The 16940-nt window shown below is 48.4% G+C and overlaps 1 protein-coding gene across 3 annotated transcripts in view; it reads left to right on the top strand.

The window, feature by feature from the left end:
• Window positions 1–16940, top strand: part of TCIRG1 (T cell immune regulator 1, ATPase H+ transporting V0 subunit a3) — a 114382-nt gene that overhangs the window by 81220 nt on the left and 16222 nt on the right. For 2 of the 3 annotated variants that reach the window (XM_069232951.1, XM_069232952.1), the window contains exons 14-18: window positions 1468–1586; window positions 6112–6331; window positions 7586–7714; window positions 11728–11901; window positions 13601–13718. In XM_069232951.1, coding sequence (XP_069089052.1) covers window positions 1468–1586; window positions 6112–6331; window positions 7586–7714; window positions 11728–11901; window positions 13601–13718 — 760 coding nt within the window. Of the gene's footprint in view, window positions 1–1467; window positions 1587–6111; window positions 6332–7585; window positions 7715–11727; window positions 11930–13600; window positions 13719–16940 lie in introns of those variants that run through there. The other variant, XM_069232953.1, reaches the window with a different exon arrangement.

Below are 16940 nucleotides of genomic sequence, written 5' to 3'. Positions count from 1 at the left end.
GAAACCTGATTGGGAGATGTCCAGGATGTTATCATCGATGTGTTTGCGGAGCTGTGCGTTGATGGCCTTTTTGATGACCTTGGCTTGGAAAGGCAGCAGAGAGATGGGACGGTAGTTCTTGAGATCCAGGGGGTCAGCCGTAGGTTTCTTCAGGAGCGGGCAGATGTCGGTGTGCTTCCAGTCCTCTGGGAAGATAGCCATCTCCGTGGAGCAGTTGAGAGTGTGGTAGTTCGGGTGCGATGGAGGTGTTGGCTTTGTTGAAAATGTGGTGTGGACAGGAGTCCATAGGGGCTCTGGAGTGGATGCTGCTCATGATGGAGCAGGTCTCGTCCGTGGTGAGGGTGGTCCAGCAGTACAGGATCTGTGAAGGTTCTTAGGATCCGAGCTGGAGGGTTGTTGGTGGTCTCGGAGGGCTAAGACAGTAATCAAAATATTAGAATATGTTGTGGTGTACATACAGAAGAGCAAGAGGGGAAGTCAGTCCAATATCTAGGAGGGAACATACAATGGAGCTACGAGGCCTATAAATGTCTGTGTGAGCCCAGTACCTTGTGGATGTAAGTACAGGAGATAAGTAAAAGATGAGTTGTAAGAATGTTTGCGTGTCTCTTGGATGTAAACACAGTGAAGAACAGAGCTAAGAGAGACATTTAAATACCTCCGGTGTGAAAACACAGAAGAGAAAAGAGAAAGAAGAGAAAATGTATAATCAAACACTTAACTCAGGAATAAATGATAACATCACAGACGATGATGCCACTACACTAGGGGTGAACAGATTGTTTACATCAGGCATACTACTAACAAGACATACCACAGTGTATATTATAACATGCATATTAGAAACTATACACAAAATTAAGTCTTTAATAACTACATAGATAGTGTAACCATGAATCAAAGGGTGGATAAATGATTTAATATATAAAGCGCTCTGATACCGGAGGGTCATTTTTAGGCTATATGAAACTCTAAAATAAATAAACAACTAGACATATAGTGGAGCTAGGAGAGAGACATTTAAATATACCTCGTGTTACTCCAGTACCTCCAGGTGGTACTTATAGATGAGGAGAAAAAGACTGTTTATAAGAGAGTAATTTCCTGAGGAGTATAACTACTTTGGCCTGGCTGAGCCAGGTCAACCAGAGGTGCAGTTCAAGAGATGAGGCTTGTCTCAGGAAGCTCAGGGATAATTTAATGAAGGTGTTTGAAGAAAGGGCATTGAAAGGGCTGTCGACTTATGTGGATGAAAGAGGCCAGAGACAGAGGGGGTTGAGTAACAGGATTTTGAGAATAAGAACACAACAGGAGACAGTGTTGGGGGAATCAGCTAGGATGAGGTCTCGGTGTTGGATCTAAACTGTGCCCACCTCAGTATGTTTCAATAAACCCTTGTAGTGATGGGTCCTGCAAGCTCCCCCCAGTCGTATCATGTTAACCCGCCTTCTCTTTTTTTCTTTCCAGCTCTGGAGCCTTGGATCCAATAAACTCAACTTCCTGAACTCCTTCAAGATGAAGATGTCTGTGATATTCGGGATCACGCACATGACCTTTGGGGTCATCCTCAGCATCTTCAACTTCACGTGAGTGGACTTTAAAGTTGTGGTAAAAAAACTCCAGCAGTTGGTCTGCCCTTGTGCTTAGAAATGGGAATTACATATATTTCATGTGCTGCCCCACAGTGGTGGAAAATGTGAACTGCAGCTACGCATTGCGCCGCCATCTAGTGTCAAGAAGTGAGAATGCAGCAACATTATTGAAGATTGAAATACAGAGTGTTTGCATGACATATCCAAGTGATTATTAATGTTTGCAATATCTGAGCCTTATTCTTATTAAAGAAGGAAGGACAATGGGACACCAAACGTCAGATGGGCAAAAATCTCTGTTGTACTAACGCAGAGACCTCAGATTGCAAAGTCAGGTTAGCATCGGTATTCACAATTTCATGGCCAATGGAAATGAGGTGGGACAGGTTTCATGCAATCTGGTCTTTTTGTACTTCTTTTTTTTTTTTAACAAAGTCCTGTTTTAGGCCCAGCTGGCCCTAAGGCTGGGAAATCAGATTTAAAAGCCTCTGTTCACTGTCTGTCCCCGGCAATGTCAACTGTACATTGTCAGTAGACATGCGCCAAGAGTACACATGCAGTGTGTATTGGGCTACGTGAAGGACATCTTTACAATCAACACTTCTGGCCACCAAACATTCTATACCCCACATTAGTCACCTTGCCTTGGAGTCCTGGAGATGACCTTCATTTTTCTTCAATAAAAGCGAAGCATTTATTTGATGCTAAGAGTGTGCAAAGTTATGTAAGTTTAACTCAGTGAGTTGATAATGTTTTTTAAAAAGAAAGTGAGACAGAAACACACGCGAAAAGTAGGACATGTGGGTGAAAGAACAAACATCTGCAAAAACCCACTTTTAGTTGTAGAATTCTTCTCCGTAACCCTTGTTATTTTATGCTTTTAGCAAAGTTAGGCAGCTGGTGAAGTTGTGCAAAGCAACAGACTTCGCAAAGTGTAAATGTTGACAACATTTTTCAGCTCTTTCAGCATAATTTTGGAATTTCACCCCCCCGGCAGACTCATCGTGTGGAAGTCTGTGTTGCTGAGTGGATGAGTGGTATCTCTGGGTAAATCCCTTGTTCATGCATGTACTGTGTACATTTCAAGTACACTTGTTTTGTAAATGTTGCTGTTTGTGCTATTTTGCTGTTGTAGAGTGGATAAAGAGCAGATGTTTGTTTTATGGGGATAGGAATCTGCTGGTTGGAAGGTTTGCACCGCCTTTTAGGGACTACAAGAATGTTTTATTGTAAAACAAAAATGATGGCTGTTGCCTTACGTTATGGCATTTTTATTAAATATGGAGTTCTTTTTATGTTGCAAATTTTCTTTCCATGCGAACATTTCATCCATTTTCAGAGCATTTAATTTAGGGTTAATACTTTTTATTTGAGTGTCTGGGGTTAAATAATTTTAAATAAATGAAATGAGGGACTAGAACATTTTAGCAGATGCTTGTTGAATCCTGTGACAAAGTGGGTGCAGGATTTTCAGAGAGAATGTTGGCTACTCAGTGTAGTTACTTAAGTCCAGTCCAGTAAGTCCTTAAGCTGCATCTTTAAGCGCCAAGTCCTCTGCTGTGTGTTTGTGCAGTACATTCTCCCAGGGAACAGAGACAATGGCCTAGCCTGGTAAAGCTGTGCCGGTGTACAAGGATGGCAGGACCTGACCCCGTGTGTGACTGTGCAGGCGAGGTGCCCTCTTTTTACGGTGCTAATGTCTGTGCACCAGCCCCCTACTTGAATGGGATGGATGCCCCTGCATTACAAGGGAGGGCCAGTCTATGTGGCCATTATGTTGTTTTGCGGAGTACACACGTTACAGGGAGAAATACTTGAGTTTGCTACATTGAAGTAAACTTTGGAGCTCTGTGTTCAGCCTTCACTGTGTGGAGAGAGCACTGGTTCACGTTGGGTGAGGAAAGACCGACCTGAAGATACTCATGCCCATTCCACAGAAGGAGTGGGAGCGTTTGACTGCTCTGTCAAGAACTCTTCAGGAGGCTGGCATTTGCTGGGCAGTGGTGACTTGGTCTTCTCTTCATCCCTTTGGTTGCTCTACTCATGCAATACCAGGCAGCCACTGGGTTCGCAACCAAGGGAAGTATCTGTAAAGTAGTTCTTCAAGTTAGGGGTGGAAATCGGACTCCTGCGAAAGCCAGCCCACAGCATGTCCCTGCACGCGGTGACATTCACAACCACCAGTGGCCACCACAATTCAGGAAGGAAGGACACTTGTATACTGGCAATGCTCAAGAGGATGACCCAGGAAGAGCAGTGGAACTCTGCAACCATCTGTGCCAGCCACACCGCAACAGCAGACTGTTTGCAGCATATCTGACACAAACATCTGTGCCAGTGCCACGCTGACTCTTAGGCAGGGTGCACTCACTACTGTGGGGCCTTCATGGGACTCTTCTGCCAAATCACTTAGGTGGGATCACTTAACCGTTGACCACTACAAAAAACACATAATATGCTGCTCACCTCCTACAGGCCTGTCATACGCAGAAGTTACGTCCACATTAAGGAACAGCAGGACAAATAGTCCACTTGATGAAGACTTATGGTGATAAGACTGTCTGGGAGGGTGCAAACAGGTGCAACTCCTAGGGTGCAATGGCTGCAGCTTCCCCGTCTACATCTACAGGGTCGCCCTCAACAACAGCACCAGCGCCAAGCAACATGCATGAAGTCTTCAAGCATCAGGTGCCTCATGACCAGAAGCACCATCCCGTTCAGCAGCTCAAGACCCTCACTATCAGAGCGGTGGGTGAAACCCTTTACCGTTTTCATATGTAGTGAGCAAGGGCTTCAGATGTTCAGGTGCTTTTTTGGCACCGCGCTGAAACATGCCAGGCCGGCACTACTTTTCCATGGCACTGCTTTCCCAGAACTTTGGTGCCAGAACTTTATCAGCTGTTGGTGAGCACATTACATTCAGCGCTGGAGCCAGATTTGGTATACGTGACCATGGATATGTGGACATGTGCACAAAGCATTGACCACATGGATGTCGTGACGCATTTAGTGTGGTTTACTGATGGTGCGTCCTGATCCCTCTCCCACCGCACCAACCTGGGACATCAAGCGAGGCTCTGTCTTCAGAGTTTTGATGGACTCGCACACAAGGTTCCAGATGCGAAGGCTCAGATGAACAGTGAGGCTGCAGCCGCCTTCTTTGGACCTTGGATTTGTGGCAGCTCATGAAGGAGCTTATCACTCTGAACCTAGCTCAGATTCTGTGCATGGCGTGGTTTGCTCTTGGGTTGAATCTTGTATCAGCCACTTCCTGAAGGATGCTGCAATCACAGAGATGCTGGTTTGCGCTAAAAAAATGTGATCACGTTAAACCTTTTACCACGGTACACAGTGCCCTGAAATCGCACCAGTAAAGGCTCATTCTTTTAGACCACCGAGTGAAGGCTGAAGTGCCCCCCGCCCAACTGAACCTCAACACTTTACTTGCTGGAGATAGTCCCAGAGCAACAGCTTGCTGTCCTAGGTTTTTTACAGACTGGACAGCTCTCAGGGGCTCTGGATGGCACAGCCTCCAGAGTAGTTCAGTGGAAGCTCGTTCAGCTTGATTTCAAGGTAATTGGGATTTCTGAGGAGACCATCGTTGGGGTAAGCATTGATGTACTTCATGGAAGAAGAGTTTTCCAAGTTTGCATCCGGATGAAACTGAACACATGGCCTCGAGCTCTTGGGCGCTGCAGATAAAATGCTTGTTTGCTTGAAGGGTGACATGCAGATAGGCGACTTCAAAGGCAGAGATGACTTGTTGGAAGTTTTTCTGAACTCAAAGCAATTTAAAGCATTTTAAGGTCACAAACATGGGAGGGTTGGGAAGAACCTCCATAAATTGTTATCTGGTTGGTTCCTCATGATGAGGAGCAGGTGTTGATTGGATGGCACGCAGTAACCTGAAAGCGATACAGGCAACGGATCCCTAGGATAGCAAAGGTCTCTGGACCTGGCGTGTATGTTGATTGAAAGGGCCTAATCAATGAGGGATCCAGACCGACAATATCAGGGAGCATGACGAGCATGAGACACATGGACCCTGGAATGCACAATGTTTGGATGGCGCAAAGTGTCATGGGAGCAGCGATGAGGTGTGAGCCACACAGACCAGCGACTGATGTTTGGGTGGTGCAGAGCAATGATGGAGCCTTAGGAATCAGAACAACATGATAGGAGGTAAGTGCAAAGAATAGCTGCAGAAGGGACAAAATGAACTAGGAAAGAAGTCATGAAAGGCCAAAAGGAGCACTTTCTGGTCCCACTGCACTGGTATCTCTGAAACCCCACCACATCTGAAGAGATCCGCGTGGCTAGTGAATCTCTGAGCCTGGAGAGAAAAAGGCCCCAGTATCACTTACGCAATTCTTCCATCCTATTTCTCTGCACTGGTTTCTCTGCAAATGTGTTTCACTGTAAAACTTTTCTTTGTAGTGACATAGAACATGACTAGGATCTCACTCCTATACAAATACTAACCCGTTGCACATGTATCGTGTTTTCTCCACCCCTGCAGGCACTTTAAAACCCGCTACAAGATCTTGCTGATATTCGTGCCCGAGATCATCTTCATGATGGCGCTCTTCGGATACCTGGTCTTCATGATCTTCTACAAGTGGTTCGTCTTCACCGTGAAAGATGCGCACATTGCCCCCAGCATCCTCATCCACTTCATCAACATGTTCCTATTCGTCACCAAGGAGGACCCCAACAATATCTATCTGTATGATTTTCAGGTATGGAGACCAAGAGGGTACCCCAACAACAACCTCTAGGATGGGTATGGGCAAGGAAGGGGTGTGGCGAACCAACAGCAACCTATTGTACGAGAGTGCATGATGGTGGGGCGCATAGTATCTCAAGGCCATCGCCGTACACCAGTCTGGAAGAATGGGGGGGCCCAAATGACCTCGGATTGCTTGAATGTCAGAGATGACTACTATGCATAGGAGAGACATGGTACCCCAAAAACCCTGTCTGCATGAGGCCATGTATGGAAAAGGTACAGGGGGGTTGAGAGGACTACATCCGCTGTGTGTAAGACAGTTCCAGGGAATAGGCAAAGAGCGGATGTTATCATCCCAGCACCCCGCAGTATGAGTAAGAGGAACACAGAGGGCAAATGGGCACCCCATTTATCCTGCTGTGTAGGAGTATGTAATATACAGAATAGTCTGAGTGGGTGTAGCACCCCAAAAACACCTCCGTTTAGGAGGAGCAGGTGTTGAGAAGGTTTGGGGATGGTGAAGCGATGAATGGATCAATGGGTATAGTATTCCAATAAACCGCAGTTATAGCTGCCTTCATTACAAGGCAGAGGCCACAGGGGGAGGAGGTACAGCAACTTACTACTGTAAGGAGGCCAGACATAGAGAAGGGACACAGAGCTGACCTCTAACCCAGCATGCCACACTACTATCCCCCCCACGTTACGAAGGCTCTGCCATTGGAAACAGTCACTTCGCTTTGTGTTGTGCACAAACTATATGTCAGCAACCCAGGTCAGCCCAGTCTCTCTCTGTCTGGTTCTTTCTTTATCTCTGTCTCTGTTTCTTTTACTTTTTCCACTATAAAGAGTTCTTGTGCCCACTGTTGGTTATTCACTCTCAAAGCTGCACCCAGTATGGTATTTCTCTTGCTCTCTCCCATGTGTGCTCTTTCAGCATAGGATCCTGTTATGGTGCAATGCTGTACTCACTCTATGCTTTGTTCCCCCTCACGCACTCTCAGGTCGCGGATCCAGCTTGATGCCAGGTTGCAACCTCACTGCCCTCTTCTTCTTTTACTGTCAGGTCGCAGGTGCCCCTTTGCAGCCCCTCTTTGCCTTTTGCTCTATTCAACCCCTCTTGTTGCAGATCCCTGTTGATGAAACATTGCAGCCAGTCTTTGCTTTTTCGCTCTTGCGTGGCTCTTGCGTGGCTCTTGCGTGGTTCTCAGGCTGCGGCTCAGTTTTGATGGACATTATACCCCCTCTGGTTTCTTTTTCGCAGGTGCATGTGCAGGTGGGGCTGGTGGTCCTCGCCCTGCTCTCGGTTCCGGTTCTCCTCCTGGGTGATCCCATCTACCACTACATCAAGCACCAGAGCCGGCAGCGCAGGAGACTGCTTGGCCCCAGCAGGGTGAGTGCTCGTTTGCTGTCCCATCAAAGTGAGTGTAGGTGACCCCGGGTCCAGGGAGCTAGGAATATTAAAACAACAAAAAAAAAGCTTTAAAATCCCCATTTCTCTGAAGAATACATAGAACTTTATCGATAGAAAGATAAAGAGAGTGTAAAGAAATGGCTCCCTGTTGCAGTTACCTCCCACTTTTTGCCTGATACTGATGCTGACTTGACTGAGAAGTGTGCTGGGACCCTGCTAACCAGGCCCCAGCACCAGTGTTCTTTCACCTAAAATGTACCATTGTTTCCACAATTGGCACAACCCTGGCACCTAGGTAAGTCCCTTGTAACTGGTACCCCTGGTACCAAGGGCCCTGATGCCAAGGAAGGTCTCTAAGGGCTGCAGCATGTCTTATGCCACCATAGGGACCCCTCACTCAGCACAGACACACTGCTTGACAGCTTGTGTGTGCTGGTGGGGAGAAAATGACTAAGTCGACATGGCACTCCCCTCAGGGTGCCATGCCAACCTCCCACTGCCTGTGGCATAGATAAGTCACCCCTCTAGCAGGCCTTACAGCCCTAAGGCAGGGTGCACTATACCATAGGTGAGGGCATATGTGCATGAGCACTATGCCCCTACAGTGTCTAAGCAAAACCTTAGACATTGTAAGTGCAGGGTAGCCATAAGAGAATATGGTCTGGGAGTCTGTCAAAAACGAACTCCACAGCTCCATAATGGCTACACTGAATACTGGGAAGTTTAGTATCAAACTTCTCAGAATAATAAACCCACACTGATGCCAGTGTTGGATTTATTAAAAAATGCACACAGAGGGCATCTTAGAGATGCCCCCTGTATTTTACCCAATTGTTCAGTGCAGGACTGACTGGTCTCTGCCAGCCTGCTGCTGAGAGACGAGTTTCTGACCCCATGCGATGAGAGCCTTTGTGCTCTCTGAGGACAGAAACAAAGCCTGCTCTGGGTGGAGGTGCTTCACACCTCCCCCCTGCAGGAACTGTAACACCTAGCAGTGAGCTTCAAAGGCTCAAGCTTCGTGTTACAATGCCCCAGGGCACTCCAGCTAGTGGAGATGCCCGCCCCCTGGACCCAGCCCCCACTTTTGGCGGCAAGTCCAGGAGAGATAATGAGAAAAACAAGGAGGAGTCACTGGCCAGTCAGGACAGCCCCTAAGGCAACCTGAGCTGAAGTGACTCTGACTTTTAGGAATCCTCCATCTTGCAGATGGAGGATCCCCCCAATAGGGATAGGAATGTGACCCCCTCCCCTTGGGAGGAGGCACAAAGAGGGTGTAGCCACCCTCAGGGCTAGTAGCCATTGGCTACTGCCCTCCCTGACCTAAACACACCCCTAAATTCTGTATTTAGGGGCTCCCCTGAACCTAGGAACTCAGATTCCTGCAACTTGAAGAGGACTGCTGAGCTGAAAAACCCTGCAGAGAAGATGAAGACACCAACTGCTTTGGCCCCAGCCCTACCGGCCTGTCTCCCTCCTTCAGAAGAAAACTGCTCCAGCGACGCTTTCCCCAGGACCAGCGACCCCTGAATCCTCAGAGGACTGCCCTGCTTCCAAGAGACCAAGAAACTCCAGGGAACAGCGGCCCTGTTCAACAAAGACTGCAACTTTGTTTCAAGGAGCAGATTTAAAGACCCCTGCAATCGCTGCAAGAAGCGTGAGACTTGCAACACTGCACCCGGCGACCCCGACTCGACTGGTGAAGAAACAATGCTACAGGGAGGACCCCCAGGCGACTCCAAGACTGTGAGTAACCAAAGTTGTCCCCCCTGAGCTCCCACAGCGACGCCTGCAGAGGGAATCCCGAGGCTCCCCCTGACCGCGACTGCCTGACTCTGAAATCCCGACGCCTGGAAAAGACTCTGCACCCGCAGCCCCCAGGACCTGAAGGATCGGAACTCCAGTGCAGGAGTGACCCCCAGGAGGCCCTCTCCCTTGCCCAGGTGGTGGCTACCCCGAGGAGCCCCCCCCTTGCCTGCCTGCAACGCTGAAGAGACCCCTTGGTCTCTCATTGAAACCTATTGGAAACCTGACGCGTGTTTGCACACTGCACACGGCCTCCCCCGCGCTGCTGAGGGTGTACTTTTTGTGCTGACTTGTGTCCCCCCCGGTGCCCTACAAAACCCCCCTGGTCTGCCCTCCGAAGACGCGGGTACTTACCTGCTGGCAGACTGGAACCGGGGCACCCCCTTACCTCCATTGAAGCCTATGTGTTTTGGGCACCTCTTTGACCTCTGCACCTGACCGGCCCTGAGGTGCTGGTGTGGTAACTTTGGGGTTGCTCTGAACCCCCAACGGTGGGCTACCTTGGACCCCAATCTGAACCCCGTAGGTGGTTTACTTACCTGCAAGAACTAACAATAACTTACCTCCCCCAGGAACTGTTGAAAATTGCACTGTGTCCACTTTTGAAATAGCTATATGTGTTTTATGTGAAAAGTATATATGCTATTGTGATTATTCAAAGTTCCTAAAGTACTTACCTGCAATACCTTTCAAATGAGATATTACATGTAGAATTTGAACCTGTGGTTCTTAAAATAAACTAAGAAAAGATATTTTTCTATAACAAAAACCTATTGGCTTGGAATTGTCTCTGAGTGTGTGTTCCTCATTTATTGCCTGTGTGTGTACAACAAATGCTTAACACTACTCCTCTGATAAGCCTACTGCTCGACCACACTACCACAAAATAGAGCATTAGTATTATCTCTTTTTGCCACTATCTTACCTCTAAGGGGAACCCTTGGACTCTGTGCATACTATTCCTTACTTTGAAATAGTGCATACAGAGCCAACTTCCTACAGAGAGGAAGGGCCGAAGTCCAGCAACTGAAGAGGAAAAGTTACTACAGCAAAGTAAGCAAGTGTCACAGTAAGCCAGGAGGTGCCACAGAACAGCAAATCAAGAGGTGAAGATGCCACAGCAAAGCAAAGCGTGGTGGAGGAAGTGCCACTAAGCAAGCAAGGAAGGAAAGATGCCACAGCAAAGTAAACAAGGTGGACCGAGCACCACAGAACAGGAAGCAAGGAAGGAAAGATGCCACAGCAAAGTAAACAAGGTGGAGGGAGTGCCACAGAACAGCAAGGAAGAATGGAAAGATGCCACAGCAAAGTAAACAAGGTGGAGGGAGTGCCACAGAACAGCAAGCAAGAATGGAAAGATGCCACAGCAAAGTAAACAAGGTGGAGCGAGCGCCACAGAACAGCAAGGAAGAATGGAAAGATGCCACAGCAAAGTCAGTGAGGTAAAGAAAGTGCCACAGTACAACAAAGTAAGCAAGGTGGGGGAAGCGCCACACTACACCAGGCAAGGCCACAGCACAGCGTGTGAGGTGAGTAAGTAGCACAGCAAGGGAAATGGTGAAAGTGTCAGAGTACAGGAGGCAAAGTGAAGGAACTGCCACAGCAAAGTCACTGTGGTGAAGGAAGTGCTACAGTACAGCAAAGTAAGCAAGAGGGGGAAGGGCCGCTGAGCAGTAAGTGAAAAGGAAAAGATGCCACAGCAGAGTAAGTGAGGAGGAAGAGGAGCCACAGCAAAGCAAGTGAGGAGGAGGAGCCACAGCAGAGCAAGTGAGGAGGAGGAGGAGCCACAGCAGAAAAAGTGAGGAGGCGGAGGAGCCACAGCAGAGCAAGTCAGGTGGAGTTTAAAGACTCAGACAGCTCTTTACACAGTTAATGCAAGAAACTGAGTGCCCAGTGCTACACGACTGCCAAGGCCAGACTTTGTTTGCATGTGGTTGAAAAGGAGCAAAGAAATTCAGGAGGTTCTAGCAGCAGGAAAGAGTTTTCCAGAGGGTGGGGCTTGTTCCTTGCCTTTTGAAGAGGAGCTCCACCAGCAGGTATCCTTCCTGGCCAGCAGAGGATGCCAAAGTCCACACAAAGTGTAAAGCCCAGAATACCAGTGTTTATTCCTGTTTGTGGCACTCACAGGAACAAAGCAATCTGTCTTTATCTCATCCAGTGATGCAGGTTTCTCTCTCTTTTATGAACAGCAACACTCCCTGGCTAGAGACGCCGAGACGCTGGACGAGACCTCTCCGCTGCTCGACTCCCCAAATTCTGCGGGTTCGAGACCACTGCTGCGGTCCCAGACATCAAGAGAGACTACAGGGTCTGTGAACAGTGTCGAAGAAGACCTCGAGCTTGGGGCAAGTGAGCATGAAGAGGTAAGCGCTGAGGCTTGATCCGCAAGAGGTGAGTCTCAGATACATTTGTGCTTTATAAATACTAACCCACTCATTCATGAAGTGCACACAATCTGCACTGTCCGGTTCCAGAGAACAATGCATGATGCTGGGACAACCCAATGCTAAACCCATGATGCTGGGACACCTATTGCTAAACCCACCAGGAGCAGACAGGGTCTTTTTCACACAATCTGCCCCAAGGTCGGGGTGGCCTTCAACCATTTCCGCTGCTCAGCTTCTGCATTCGTACAGCTTCACTCCCTTTCTTTTGTTTGTTTCACACAGTCACTGCTCCCCATCATTTCCACTTCACCCCTTTCTCTAGTGATTGGGTTGCATGTTTTGCAAATCTTGTCCGTGTTGAAAAAAATCTCGAAACAAATTTAAATGCAAAAAGCTCTCTGTTCACAAACCTTGATGGTCTTGTGTTAACTTCGCTCTTGCGTGGACTCCCCCGAAGATCGCAAGCTCCTGTTGTGATCACATAAATGAATGACATCATCTGGGGAGTCCCTGAGGCGTGCAATAATGGGGTATCCATTGCATGGGCAGAGGCTGCTCCCTACACATGTAAAGGAACTTGACCAAGTGGCAGCCTTGTCTGTAAGACATTGAGAAAAACACAGTGCACTTAACTGGGACATTTGGGTACCCTGGTTTAGGTCTCTCATAGGTGTTCTAGAAGGACCCAGGCATTCGCAGGCCGCTGGAGACCGTGTCATGGTCCATGCATGGTGCTGCCTGCGCTATTTTGAATAAGCACCCTCTGCTTGAGAACCCCTTGAGGACTTGTAGTCAAGGTGAAGCGGTTGTTGTCGCCGCATTTATTTTTTCTCCGTTGATGGTTCTACTTTACGAGAGCGCCAAGAAACCTTTGTTAGTGTGTACCCGTCCAATAAAGTGTCATCGCCCTGTGGGAGCTGGTTAGAAGGGGGCCATTTTGAGACTTCTGCTTCATTTCCCTGGGAGAGGGGCTGCATCTTAATGGTAGTTGGAAGGCATTGTGGTAGCTGATGTGATTTGTTGGCAGGTGTGGGGATGGTTTCCACAAAGGCGTGGAAGCTATGCATCGGCTGATGTAGGCTGCGATGTGGCTGATTTGGGAGTAATTTCAGATCCATTTGGGAACATTTCATTGCTATTGTAGCTATGAAGAAAATAAAATTAGGAGATGTGCTAGAAATGCTTGAGTATCGAAACCACTGTGATCGCGAGACGTGAGTTAGCCCGTTCATGCCATCGCAGAAATCAACCAAACTTTGGCGAATCATTCAAACCCACAGCCCAAAGAATCAGTTTAGTTTCTACCAGACCTCTTGGCCACATCCCCTCTTCATGAGACAGCGAATACGTGGGATACTTGGAGGTTTCACTTGCAAGCAGTATATCCCTTTGTAAGAGTTCTCAGTATTTCATATCAAGCCCTTCCTGCTTCTTATATTAAACAGCATTCCCCTCTCATAGCTCCTGTTACAGGAGCATTCTACTCGAGGAGCTGTTGTAAGAACATTACAATTCTAAATGCATCTTAAAAAAAAAAAAAAAAAAAAAAAAAACTTTTTTCAGTTGTTCATGGGTTGTTGGGCAGTTTTTGTCGAATGTGTGCTATTGAGGCAGCATGTAGCATTTGGTCCACAGCTTTGTTTAATTCCTGGTGTTTTGGTCTGTCTCCCCCTAGTTTGATATATCTGACATCTTCATGCATCAAGCCATCCACACCATCGAGTATTGTCTGGGCTGCATCTCCAACACGGCGTCCTACCTGCGGCTTTGGGCACTCAGCCTGGCACATGCCCGTAAGTACCTCGCGGCCTTCCCTCGTTGGCTGCTCCCGGTGCCCTTCTGCCTTACCAACTCCTGCCCCCTCTCTCCTCTTCCTCCATCCCTCTTCCTTTCAGCATCAGTTCTGAGACCAGGCCAGCATCCTGCTCTGGTCCTGAGGCAGAGCAGTGAGCAGCTTCCATCAGAGCTCAGATGGACCAGGGCTTGGGCATCATGGCTGAGCCCCGTTAACGCAGTCTGCCAGGTGGTGGGCGAGCCATGGCACCCAGACTGCACCTCCAGCCACACTTGTCACCTCTCAGCTACCACCACACACCTGTTGTGAACATAACCCCTACCACACTGCTGATGGTACAGCACTCTTACCTCTCGCTGTCAGTCCTTCTCTCTCCCCATTCCTTCTCTCTCTTCCCCATTCCTTCTCTCTCTTCCCCATTCCTTCTCTCTCTTCCCCATTCCTTCTCTCTCTTACCCATTCCTTCTCTCTTCCGTAATCCTTCTCTCTTCCCCAATCCTTCTCTCTTCCCCAATCCTTCTCTCCCCCATTCCTTCTCTCTCTACCCCATTCCTTCTCTCTCTACCCCATTCCTTCTCTCTACCCCATTCCTTCTCTCTTCCCCGTTCCTTCTCTCTCCCCATTCCCTCTATATTCCCTATTCCTTCTATCTTCTCCATTTCTTCTCTTTCCATTCCTTCTCTCTTCCCCATTCATTCCCTTCCCCTTTCATTCTCTCTCCATTCCTTTTCTCTCTCCATTCCTTTTCTCTCTCCATTCCTTCTATTTCCCCATTCCTTCTCTCCATCTCCTCCACTTTCCTCTTTTATCTCAGACTTCATTTTGCCTATTTCCTTTTCACCAGCTATTGATTCTTTTCTTCACATCCCTCCCCTTTTTTTGCCTCTTTCCTCACCCCGTGCTCCCTTTCTCCTTTTCCACATCTTAGTTCTGCTCTCCTCACTTTCAGTCTCACTCTGCTCTTCTGCCCCTCACCCCAGGTTTCACCCTCTTTTCTCTTTCTTCTTCTTCCCCAGCTCTGTCTATATTTCACCATCTCTCGCTGCCTTCTCTCTTCCCCTTTTTCACATCTTCTCTTTTGTCTGTTGCTCACATCTGCGCTTTCTCGCCTTTTCCCATCTCTCAAGATCTTTCATCTTTCACATCTCTTGCTTCCTCTTTCTACATATTACTTCCTCTTTTCTTCTTTTTCCAACTCTGCTCTCCTTTCCTCATCTCTCTGTCTCCTCTTTTACACCCTCTCTCGACTGTCCGTCTCTTGCTTTCCCATTTGTTTATTCCCATTCCTCACCTCTCCTCGTCTTCTACAACTCTCGCTCCTCATTCTCCATCTCACTTTCTTTGCTCTTTGACTTTTGTCATTATCTTTCCTTTTCCTCATCTCTTGCTTTCTGTATTCTCCGCCCAGCCGCAGCTCTCACTACCTTTTCCTCAGCTCTTCTCCTTTACTCACTTTCACTCTGCCTGTCTTTCCCTTCCTCTCCTAGTTCTCCATCTCTTGCTTCCTCTCCTAGTTCTCCATCTCTTGCTTCCTCTCCTAGTTCTCCATCTCTTGCTTCCTCTCCTAGTTCTCCATCTCTTGCTTCCTCTCCTAGTTCTCCATCTCTTGCTTCCTCTCCTAGTTCTCCATCTTTCGCTTCTTCTCCTAGTTCTCCTTCTTTCCCTTCTTCTCCTAGTTCTCCATCTTTCCCTTCCTCTCCTTGTTCTCAATGTTTCCCTGCCTCTCCTAGTTCTCCATCTTTCGTTTCCTCTTCTAGTTCTCCATCTTTCCCTTCCTCTCCTAGTTCTCCATCTCTCCCTTCCTCTCCTAGTTCTCCATCTCTCCCTTCCTCTCCTAGTTCTCCATCTCTCCATCTCTCCCTTCCTCTCCTAGTTCTCCATCTCTTGCTTCCTCTCCTAGTTCTCCATATTTCCCTTCCTCTCCTAGTTCTCCATCTTTCCCTTCCTCTCCTAGTTCTCCATCGTTCCCTTCCTCGCCTAGCTCTCCATCGTTCCCTTCCTCGCCTAGCTCTCCATCGTTCCCTTCCTCTCCTAGCTCTCCATCGTTCCCTTCCTCTCCTAGTTCTCCATCTTTTGCTTCCTCTCCTAGTTCTCCATCTCTTGCTTCCTCTCTCCTATGCCCTGCCTGCCCTCACCTGTCTTCAACTGTTCCTATTCTTTTCTTTCCCATTGTAGGAAGTTGGCTCTGTATGCACTATTCCAAAGTAAGGAATAGTATGCACAGAGTCCAAGGGTTCCCCTTAGAGGTAAGATAGTGGCAAAAAGAGATAATACTAATGCTCTATTTTGTGGTAGTGTGGTCTTTTCCAGGCGTCGGGATTTTAGAGTCAGGCAGTCGCGGTCAGGGGGAGCCTCGGGATTCCCTCTGCAGGCGTCGCTGTGAGGGCTCAGGGGGGGACAACTTTGGTTACTCACAATCTCGGAGTCGCCGGGGGGTCCTCCGTGTAGCATTGTTTCTCCACCAGTCGAGTCGGGTCGCCGGGTGCAGTGTTGCAAGTCTCACGCTTCTGGCGGGGATTGCAGGGGTCTTTGAAGTTGCTCCTCTGGAAACAAAGTTGCAGTCTTTGTTGAACAGGGCCGCTGTTCTCGGGAGTTTCTTGGTCTTTTTAGAGCAGGGCAGTCCTCTGAGGATTCAGAGGTCGCTGGTCCTGGGGAAAGCGTCGCTGGAGCAGTTTTCTTCCGAAGGGGGGAGACAGGCCGGTAGGGCTGGGGCCAAAGCATTTGGTGTCTTCGTCTTCTCTGCAGGGTTTTTCAGCTCAGCAGTCCTCTTCTTCTTAAGTTGCAGGAATCTGATTTCCTAGGTTCAGGGGAGCCCCTAAATACAGAATTTAGGGGTGTGTTTAGGTCAGGGAGGGCAGTAGCCAATGGCTACTACCCCTGAGGGTGGCTACACCCTCTTTGTGTCTCCTCCCAAGGGGAGGGGGTCACATTCCTATCCCTATTGGGGGGATCCTCCATCTGCAAGATGGAGGATTCCTAAAAGTCAGAGTCACTTCAGCTCAGGTTGCCTTAGGGGCTGTCCTGACTGGCCAGTGACTCCTCCTTGTTTTTCTCATTATCTCCTCCGGCCTTGCCGCCAAAAGTGGGGCCATGGCCGGAGGGGGCGGGCAACTCCACTAGCTGGAATGGCCTGTGGCGCTGGAACAAAGGGGGTGAGCCTTTGAGGCTCACCACCAGGTGTTACAGCTCCTGCAAGGGGGAGGTGATAGCATCTCCACCC

Source organism: Pleurodeles waltl, chromosome 4_2, assembly GCF_031143425.1.
Source record: "Pleurodeles waltl isolate 20211129_DDA chromosome 4_2, aPleWal1.hap1.20221129, whole genome shotgun sequence".
NCBI classification, from domain to species: domain Eukaryota; kingdom Metazoa; phylum Chordata; class Amphibia; order Caudata; family Salamandridae; genus Pleurodeles; species Pleurodeles waltl.
Note: the sequence above shows the minus strand (reverse complement) of the source record. Positions and strands in the feature narration are given on the sequence as shown.